The sequence below is a fragment of the Colobus angolensis genome, unplaced genomic scaffold (genome assembly GCF_000951035.1).
Source record: "Colobus angolensis palliatus isolate OR3802 unplaced genomic scaffold, Cang.pa_1.0 Scaffold66, whole genome shotgun sequence".
Lineage (NCBI taxonomy): Eukaryota > Metazoa > Chordata > Mammalia > Primates > Cercopithecidae > Colobus > Colobus angolensis.
Window position 1 is genome coordinate 3319674 of NW_012120265.1, and position 10600 is coordinate 3330273.

At 53.8% G+C, this 10600-nt stretch overlaps 1 protein-coding gene across 1 annotated transcript in view; it reads left to right on the plus strand.

Annotated features, from left to right (window-relative positions):
- Positions 1–6757, plus strand: part of SLC25A42 (solute carrier family 25, member 42) — a 49987-nt gene extending 43230 nt beyond the window's left edge. Inside the window, exons 6-8 of the mRNA XM_011925846.1 lie at positions 544–666; positions 2178–2329; positions 4314–6757. Coding sequence (XP_011781236.1) covers positions 544–666; positions 2178–2329; positions 4314–4621 — 583 coding nt within the window. The 3' untranslated portion in view covers positions 4622–6757. The remainder of the gene's footprint in view (positions 1–543; positions 667–2177; positions 2330–4313) is intronic.
- The last annotated feature ends 3843 nt before the right edge of the window (positions 6758–10600 follow it).

Sequence of the window (10600 nt, forward strand, 5' to 3'; positions counted from 1 at the left end):
ATCGCCCCGCCCACGCCCGCCCCTCTGTCTGTCTGCTGCACGTCCTGCCCCCTGCCCTCCTTATGTCCCGCCCTCTCCGCGTTTTCTTCTCGGTGCCCTGTCCCTAGCCCTGCACTCCCTCTTCCCCCAACGAAACACCGGGAGATTCCTCGCCCAGGCCCTCCTGAGGCGCCCCCTGACTCTGTCACATGCCCTATTCTGTCTTCAGAGCTCCTTTCCTTTGCCCGTTTGTCTCCAGACGTTTCTCCACCCCCACACATAAATCCCAGAGAGACAGGCCACTATGCCCCCTGGGCCGTAGGGAAAATACGCATCATTGATTAATTTATGCCAGCAGCGGGGAAGGGAAGGCAGCCATGTGAACCTCAAAATGAGGCCCACTCCAGAAACCCCATCATCTTGGCCACGAGAAAGCCAAACCCGCCTCGTGTTCCTCGGTCCCCACCCCTGTCCCCGCCCCGGCAGAGACGTGCGTGTGCTCCAGGCTGGGCCTCTGTGCATCTGCAGTCCCCTCACTGGCGTCTCGCCTTCTCCCCCTGCCCTGTTCAGAGCCCTGCCCCCTTGGCCTCGCCTCTTCGCCGGCGCACTGGCTGGAACGACAGCCGCTTCACTGACCTACCCCCTGGACCTGGTCAGAGCGCGGATGGCCGTAACCCCGAAGGAAATGTGAGTCCTTACGTCTGTGATGCGCATCAGCCCCGGGGGCTCTGTGTCTTGGGGGCTCCCAGGTCGGAATCCCTCTCTCTATCGGGCCCCTGGGGTTTGCATCTGGGCCTCTGTGTCCACAGGGCAGGCCTTGTGTTTTATTCTGCAGCTGTTCCAGAAAGGCAGCAATTTGTTCTCTTAGCCTGGGGGTCAGTTTCTGCTTAGATCAAAACCAAGAGTCTTCATTTTGAACTGGGCACAGATGCATTAAAAATACGTAAGAATATGGCGGTGGCTCACACCTGTAATCCCAAAACTTTGGGAAGCCGAGGCGGGAGGATCACTTGAGGTCAGGAGTTTGAGAGCAGCCTGGGCAACATGGTGAAACCCGGTCTTTACTAAAAATACAAAAATTAGCCGGGCGTGGTGACACTCACCTGTATTCCCAGCTACCTGGGAGGCTGAGACAGGAGAATTGCTTGAACCTGGGAGGCAGAAGTTGCAGTGAGCCAAGATCGAGCCACTGCACTCCAGCGTGGGCAATAGAGCCAGACTCTGCCTCAAAAAAAAAAAAAAAAAATTGTGAGACTAGAATGCTTAATTCAGGGAAGATACCATGATCATGAAAAATGTGTTAAGAATAGACTGGGCTTGGGCCTGGGTACAGTGGCTCATGCCTGTAAACCCAGCACTTTGGGAGGCCAAGGCAGGAGGATCGCTTGAGCCCAGGAGTTTGAGACCAGCCTGGGCGACATAGCAAGACCCCATCTCTACAAAAACTGAAATATTAGCCTGGTGTGGTGGCATACGCCTGTGGTCCCAGTTGCTCCAGAGGCTGAGGGAGGAGGATTGCTTGAGTCTGGCAGCTTGAGGCTACAGCGAGCCATGATCACACCACTACACTGCAGCCAGGCCACAGAGTGAGACCCTGTCTCCAAAAAAAAAAAAAAGACAAAAAAAGTGTAAGAATAGAGGCCGGGCATGGTGGCTCATGCCTGTAATTCCAGCACTTTGGGAGACTGAGGTGGGTGGACCACCTGAGGTCAGGAGTTCAAGACCAGCCTGGTCAACATGGTGAAACTCTGTTTCTACTAAAAATACAAAAATTAGCCAGGTCTGCTGGCATGTATCTGTAATCCCAGCTACTTGGGAGGCTGAATCAGGAGAATCACTTGAACCCAGGAGGCAGAGGTTGCAGTGAGTTGAGATTGTGACACTACACTCCAGCCTGGGCAACAGAGGGAGACTGTCTCAAAACAAAAACAAACAAACAAAAAACAAACAAACAAAAAGACAAGGGCTGAGCGTGCCAGAGTGTTTCCCGTGGCAAAGCTGGAGTCTGGGCTTACCCGTGCATTTCCCCCCTAATGCCAAAGCTTGGGCGATGGGGTTATATGTCTTGAAGAAGGAAAACATCAACATTCAAACACACCCAGGCCCAGCTGGCTGTGGGAGGAGCCAAGAGCCTCTGTGGCTCCTCCCTGTGCCTGGGAGGCCTAAGTCCCACCTGCTGGGCTGCTCTGTCCTGGCAGGTACAGCAACATCTTTCATGTCTTCATCCGCATCTCAAGAGAAGAGGGGCTGAAGACCCTCTACCATGGATTTATGCCCACTGTGCTGGGGGTCATTCCCTACGCCGGCCTGAGCTTCTTCACCTATGAGACGCTCAAGAGCCTGCACAGAGGTAAGGAGAGCTGGGAGCATGGGGAGGGGACGTTCAGGAAGCATTCCCTGGGGACCGCAGCTCCACCTGGGTCACATAGACCTGGAGACTGGGCGGAGTGGGGTACGACCCCTGGGTGGGACAGGCTGTAGACCCACATCCAAATTGGGAGAAAACACACTGTGTCCAGCCACCACTGCGGAACCTGGACTCACTGCCTTAAATGCCTATGTGAGAGGAACTCCGGCCAGTGCCTTGGGTCATGCCTGTAATCCCAGCACTTTGGGAGGCCAAGGTGGGCGGATCACTTGAGGTCAGGAGTTGCAGACCAGCCTGGGCAACGTGGCGAAACCCCGTCTCTACCAAAGATACAAAAAAATTAGGCATGGTGGCACACGCCTGTGGTCCCAGCTACTGGAGAGGCTAAGGTGGGAAGATCACCTAAACCTGGGAGGTCAAGGCTGCAGTGAGCGGTGATCTCACCACTGCACACCAGCCTGGGTGTCAAAGTGAGACCCTGTCTCAAGTAGAAAAAAAAAAAAGTGACTCTGGGAAGCCCAGTGTGTCACCCAGAGCATTGACAGCCACCTAACATCTTCACAAGCACAAACACAAAGCATATGGGTAAAACCCAGATGGAAGGGAAGTACTCTTGCTTGTTTTGGTACTTGGGAGAAAATCAAAAAGTACAAAGAATGATATCATACTCATACCTGCCACCGCATGTGAACATTTTGCTACATTTGCTCCCAGATATTTTGTTTTTTTTCTTTGTTGTAGAGATGGGGTCTCCCTCTGTTGCCCAAGTTGGTCTCAAACTCCTGGGCCCAAGCGATCACCTGCCTTGGCCTCCCAAAGTGCTGGGATTAAAGGTGTGAGCCACTGCACCCAGCCTGCTCCCAGATATTTTTTGTCAAAGAAAGAAAATGTTAGGGGTAATGTTGAGGGCAACAAGTCTCTCTCCTGAGGCCTCTTATTAGAAGTGAGGGTTGCACCCCTCAAGACTGCTTGGAAAATACTTCTGTATGTATTTATCTGTGGCATAAACAAAACCATGTCACCTTTCACAGGTATACAAAATGCTCACCCGGGAGTGCAGCTCCCAGCTCAGCTGGTTTGGGGTACATCCACCAGCATCTGTGCTCTGTTCCGCCTTTTTAGTGGCTGCACAGTGGGCCTTCCCTTCTTGGGGTGCCTTTGGCTGTTGCCAGGTTTTCTGTGATCAGCCGACATCCAGGAGCTCGTCTCCTTGTGTGACTATAAAACCCCATTTTTGGTGTTTCTTTCTGGAGTGCTTCCCAGCCCCATGTCCCCATGTTCTCACCCCACATGATGCCATCAGACCCCTTGTTTTTACCCACCTGGTGAGCAGATCACAGTGCCTCTTGTCTGGCTGTTTTTTTGAGACGGAGTCTCACTCTGTCACCCAGGTTGGAGTGCAGTGGAATGATCTCAGCTCACTGCAACCTCCGCTTCCCGGGTTCAAGCTATTCTCCTGCCTCAGCCTCCCGAGTAGCTGGAATTACAGGCTCCCGCCACCACACTTGGCTAATTTTTGTGTGTTTTTAGTAGAGACGAGGTTTCTCCATGTTGGTCATGGAGAAACCCTGTCTCTACCGAAAATATAACATTAGCCAGGCGTGGTGGTGCATGCCTATAATCCCAGCTACTCGGGAGGCTGAGACAGGAGAATGGCTTGAACCGGGGAGGCAGAGGTTGCAGTGAGCCGAGATTGCGCCATTGCACTCCAGCCTGAGCAACAAGAGTGAAACTCCGTCTCAAAAAAAAAAAAAAATTATTTCTCGAGTTTGAGTGAAAGGAGCGACCCGGGGATGAGGCAGTGGGGCGTGTGGGTGCGCATGAGTGCGAACACACGTGGGGGTGCAAGTGCATGTGTGTATGTGCACGCAGGTTGCTCCTAGAGGTGCAAAGGTGCGCGCGCACGGGTGCGGGGTGCACGCCCCCTCGCGGCGCCCTCACGGCCCTCCCGCCCCTTGCCCTGCAGAGTACAGCGGCCGCCGGCAGCCCTACCCCTTCGAGCGCATGATCTTCGGCGCCTGCGCTGGCCTCATCGGGCAATCGGCCTCGTACCCGCTGGATGTGGTGCGGCGGCGCATGCAGACGGCCGGCGTCACCGGCTACCCGCGTGCCTCCATCGCCTGCACGCTGCGCACCATCGTGCGGGAGGAGGGCGCTGTGCGCGGCCTCTACAAAGGCTTGAGCATGAACTGGGTCAAGGGTCCTATCGCCGTGGGCATCAGCTTCACCACCTTCGACCTCATGCAGATCCTGCTGCGGCACCTGCAGAGCTAGGGTACCCTGAGCTGCTCTCAGGACGGTGGACCAGTGACCCCTTTGTATTCTGGGCCCATGGAACGGGGGGGGGCGCGCTTGATTCCACCTCAGGAGCCACATGAGGCGCTTTGTGGAACGAGAAGGTGGACCTGAGGAGCCTGGGCTCAGAGTCCAGGTCTAAACGCAAAGCTGGCGGCCCTAGAAGTGCAGTGTTGGGGCGATGGTGTGGGGGGGTCCCGCAGCCCCCCTCTTCCTTCCTCTGCAGAGGCTGGCGCTGTCTGCCGGAGGTGTTGCCCAAAAGGCCCTAGTGGGGCGTGGTCAGCTCCACCTCCTGATCCTGTGTGTCCTCCCACATGCTGCTGATTCTAGTGACCCCTGTCCCCACCAGGCTCAGAGCCAGATCGCGCCCGGCCCTTCTTGTTCTGACTCCAGGTGCCTGCCCGGCCTCTAGGGTGCGGGGGCGCCTTTCCTGCAGGCGGACCCTGCCCTGGATGAGGCCAGCCTCGTGATCAGCTTTGGCCACAAATGCAGCCCCTGGTCCACCCCACCCTGCCAGCCCTGCCTTCTCCAGTATTTCCCACGTGGCCACGACTCCTCAGTCACCAGAGCCTCCTGCTGGGAACAGTGTCCCCCAGAGCCTCATGTCTGTCTCTATCCTAGACCCTGCAAGCAGCTGGGTCCTCAAGAGCACATCTCCCCCTAGGGTTGCCTGCCCACCTGCTTTGTAACCTTCCCAGGAGACTCATGCTTGCTCTGCGCAGCAGGGCTCGAGGCCCAGGCCATGACATGGAACTGCCTCAGGTTTGGGTCAGGTCAGACCTGCAGCCTGGGGCATCTGCTGAAATGTAAGCACCCAAGCCACCCCCTTTGGCCCAGAAGCTCCTGCCCCCTGGGCGCAGCATCTCAGTGCCCCAACCCTCTGCCCAGCTGTGGTATCCAACGGGTCCCTGGGTCCCCACTTGAGCAGGCATTTGGCTGGGATATGGAGCAATTTAAAGCCCACAGGGGTTGTTCAGTTTCTATGAAAAGGAGCACGGGGCGCCTGGTAGTCTCGATCCCCCCGAGTGGGAGCCTCATGATAGAGTATAGCCTGGGGGTGGGAGGTGAGGAAGAGCTGAGGTACCCAGGGGAGCTAACTGGTCTCTCAGAGAAGTCCCCCAGGGCCCACCAGATACCACAGACACTCAGAAACACCCTTCTTCTTCTTATTCTTTTTTTTGTTTGTTTGTTTTTGGTTTTCAACTTGGCTGACCCCGGGTCTATGATCTATTGACATCGAACCCCTGACCAGTCTGCCTGGTGCCAGGGTGAGCGTGACGTGAGTGTTGCTTTCCACGGCTGGCTCAGCACACGCTGTGTGAAGGGATCTGAGCTTGTTCATCTCCAGCTGTGACTTCCATTTCTCCCTTCCTTCTGTCCTCCTCCTGTTCTTGCCTTGGACCTGTGGGTGTGCAGACGGCTGTCTCTGCCTTCCTTGCATGTGGCCACCAGCCATCCCTGATCTTGTCCCCAGAGACCCAGGCAGCCTGTGATGGCTGTGAGGGGTTGTCCCACTGGGTGGGTATCCTTTACCCAGCACTCAGACTTGGCAGGAGAGGCAGGGCAACCCTCACAGGGAGGTAAGAGGGCACCCAACTCACACAAGCATGTGACAGCAATAGGGATTGGGGGTCTGCCCCAGGTGGGTGAGACCAAATGGGCAGATTTGGGGCCACAGGCTAGGCAGGAGAGACAAGGCGTAGGTGGGAGGGTCCCCCAGGCCCTGCTGACCCCAGTGTGTCTCCCCAGAGATGGCTCCCAGCTGAGTGGGACCCGGCAGGAGTTGGGACAGTGCTGTCCCCCACCCCTGCACACGGCCAGGCCCTCGAGGCTCTGCGGTCACTCGCCTCCCTGCTGGTCTCTGGTCCTGGTCTGGAGTTATATTTTGATGCCATGAAGACACTGTTTATATCTAATGTTTATATATTTTAAAGATTTGTGCCAAGAGAGTATATTTAATAAAAATATAAATGACTTCTTCTCCTGCTCCTGGCTGTTCTTTGGCTCTGATCCCCACATCTTCCCCCATGAACCCCCAACCAGGGTTGAAGTGTTTTTGACATATTTGTGATAAACGTTCTGAATAAAAGTCTTGAATAAAGTTTTTAAATGCAATTGTTGTTTGAGTTAATACATTCCACAATTTTCCAGAAAACACCAGCTGTCCACAAGGGCTTACAGTGAAAAGTAGGTGAGCAGTTCCCTCTGCAGGGGGCTTCCTGTGACCATTTTCTCCTGTCTCCTCCCACAGAGATTCCGTGTGTAGACTCGTCCCATTCAGGATATACGTGGCCACGCACAAAGGCAGGAGGGGCCGTCTCCGGCTGCATCCAGCGCAGCCCAAAGTTTCATGGACTTGAACACGGCCTTCCTTCCCAAGAGCCCTGCACTCTGGGTCTGGCTGAGGCTTCAGGCCTGAACGTCAGTCACCATCTGCAGGGGCAGCCACCAGAGGGTCTCCAATGGCAATCCCGGCTCACTTCGCCTGCAGCCCATTGGCCAGAGCAACTTGCAGGGCCCACCCACTACCAGGCCAGAAGTGGGAGCCTCTGCGTGCCCAGAGAGGAGAGGTGGCTGGGCCAGCACAGGCCTGGTGCTCTTGTTGGGGTGAGAGTAGGAACAAGTTCCACTGTGCTGACCCCCCACTGCTCTCCAACCTGCTCACGTGCAGCAGGATTTCTTTTGAGTTGGTCTGTGTTGTACACATTGTTTAGCAGCTGTGCAGTTTTCTCTTAGAGGATTCCCATGGTAAAATTTACCAAGGTGGGTGCAGTGGCTCACGCCTGTAATCCCAGCACTTTGGGAGACTGAGGCAGGTGGACTGCTTGAGCCCAGGAGTTTGAGACCAGCCTAGGCAACATAGTGAGACCCCCATCTCTACAGAAAAAAAAAAGAAAGAAAAATTAGGCCGAGTGCAGTGGCTCACGCCTTTAATCCCAGCACTTTGGGAGGCCAGGGCAGGTGGATCACTTGAGGTCAGGAGTTCGAGACCAGCCTGACCAACATGCTGAAACACCATCTCTACTAAAAGTACAAAAATCCCAGCTACTCAGGAGGCTGAGGCAGGAGAATTGCTTGAACCTGGGAGGCAGAGGTTGCAGTGAGCCACTGCTCTCCAGCCTGAGTGACTGAGCAAGTCTCCATCTCAAAAAAAAACTTTTTTTTTAGCCAGTCTTGGAGGTACCAGTTACTCAGAAATTCACGCATCCCTTATGTTACCAAACCAGGCTCGTTCTGCCCATCAGTACGACAACAGAGATGACAGGTTTTGCAGCAAAGAGTTTATTCACGAGGCAGCCAAGTGAGGAGAAAGGAGAACAGATCTCAAATCCACCTCCCTGAAGATGGGGTTTTAGGGATATTTAAGGGATAGAGGAGCAAGGTGGTCAGAGACACGGGGAAAAATGGGGCAATCGGGGAACCGTGCATGCGTAGTCAAGCTTCATGACTTTTCCATAGGATGCGTGTTCACCAAATGACATTGTTATCATGATCTGAGGGTGTAGTGTGTAGTGAGGGTGTAGTGATCTGAGGGTGTAGCCTGCTAACGTCAAAAGGTCACCACCTAAATACACACAGACCAAGGTGAAAGTTCGGCTCTCGGCCCATTTGAACTGGACGAGAACTGATCCTATTTCTGAAGAACAACTTAAGCAGCCATTACCATGGTGGCCCATACATAGAGATGTTATCTATAAGGGAACTAGTGGGAGTTTTTTTGTTTATTTGGAGGTTTTTGTTTTGTTTTATTTTTGAGATGGAGTGTTGCTCTTTTTGCCCAGGCTGGAGTACAATGGCACGATCTCGGCTTACTGCAACCTCCACCTCCTGGGTTCAAGCGATTCTCCTGCCTCAGTCTCCTAAGTAGCTGGGACTACAGGCGCCTGCCACCCAGCTAATTTTTTGTATTTTTAGTAGAGACGGGGTTTCACCATGTTGGCCAGGCTGGTCTCAAACTCCTGACCTCAGGTGATTCACCCGCCTCAGCCTCCCAAAGTACTGGGATTACACGCTTGAGCCACTGTGCCCAGCATTCATTCATTCATTCATTCATTCATTCCCTCCTCCTTCTTTTCCTTTCCTTTCCTTTTTTTTTTTTTTTGAGACAGCGTCTCTCTCTGTTGCCCAGGCTGGAATGCAGTGACACTACCATGGCTCACTGTAGCCTCCAACTCCTGGGCTTAAGCAATCCTCCCACCTCAGCCCCCCTAGGAGCTGGGACTACGGGTACATGCCACCACACCTGGCTACTTTTTGTATTTTTTTGTAGACATGGGGTCTCACCATATTTCTCAGGCTGGTCTCTAACTCCTGGCTCAAGTGATCTGCCTGCCTTGGCCTCCCAAAATGCTGGGATGACAGGCGTGAGCCACCACACCTGGCCTGGGAGTTTAGCTATATAGTGTTTAGCTGAGTGACTTTTAACACTATGGAGTTTATAATCAACTAAAAACAAGGGAGGTAAGTTAAGATTAGTAGGTCTAATCAGGTGAGCCCTCAGTTCCCCTTTATGGATGGGCAATTATGTTGTTAGGTATTGCCATGACAACGTGATAGCAATTTGGTAGGAGCTGCTGAACTCATCTGCACCCCGCCTCCGACATCCAGCCCAGATTTCTGATCTAAGTTCCATGTTTCACCCCAGTCCCTGAACCTTGGTCAACCCCTCCCCTCTCCCGCCCACCACTGTGGCATCTCCTAACAGTACAGAGGTGAGCCCGTGGACCTGTCTAGACTAGTGACAGTGAAGAAGATGTTTGCTAGCTGCGTCCAAGAAGAGCTTCAGGAGACTGCCACCTGAAAGACTGCAAGACTGAGAGGTGAGTGACACGACCCGGGGCATCACATTCCTCATCAGCAGACAGAAAGTGGCCATCGCTTTCCTCCAGAAGGTATGCAAGCAGAAGCTTGGCTTCCTCCTCCTTTTATTGAGATGGAGTCTTGCTCTGTTGCCCAGGCTGGAGTGCAGTGGTGCAATCTTGACTCACTGCAACCTCTGCCTCCCGGGTTCAAGTGATTCTCCTGCCTCAGCCTCACAAGTAGCTGGGATTACAGGCGCCACCACCATGCCCAGCTAATTTTTACATTTTAGTAGAGAAGGGGGTTTCAGCATGTTGGCCAGGCTGTCTTGAACTCCTGACCTCAGGTGATCTACCCGCTTCGGCCTCCCAAAGTGCTGGGATTACCGACATGAGCCACCGCACCCGGCCACCAAATGCTTTTTGCTATAAGCAATTCCACCTAGCCTAGCAATCTCCTGAAGAAACACAGCACAGTACCCCAGGTGCAACCGACTGGCCGATGACTGAAGATAGGTGTGTAAGTAGCTTAACCCGTGGACTCACCCTGAGATAATTGCTCTACACTGCCCCCATAAGGCCCCCAGCAGGACTGAGCCTGGGTTGCCCACAGCGTCACCTGCTCTTTGGTGCCCCCTGCAGGGCACCTTCCCTCCTCGTCTCAGCTCTCACCCGCCATGGGGGCTGCCTGGGGACACCTCCCAGGTAAACCACCAGCTCTGAGTCCTTTTGGGGTCATCTTTGAGGGGAACCTATTCAAAAAGGAATAGGAATGCCAGATATTCCTGCAAATAGATCATATGGATTTACAGCACATGCTCTCACCCATCTTTGATCTTCCATAATCTGACAAGTAAAAAACCATATCTCGGCTGGGTGCGATGGCTCATGCCTGTAATCTCAGCCCTTTGGGAGGCTGAGGCAGGCAGATCACTTGAATTCGAGTCCAGCCTGGCCAATACGGTGAAACCCAGTCTCTACTAAAAATACAAAAATTAGCCGGGCATGGTGGCGAGCGCCTGTAATCCCATCTACTCAGGAGGATCACTTGAATCCGGGAGGCGGGGCCGAGATGGCACCACTGCACTCCAGCCTGGGCGACAGAACACCACTCCGTCTCAAAAAAAAAAAAGATATCTTACCTGGTTGGTTGGCTTTT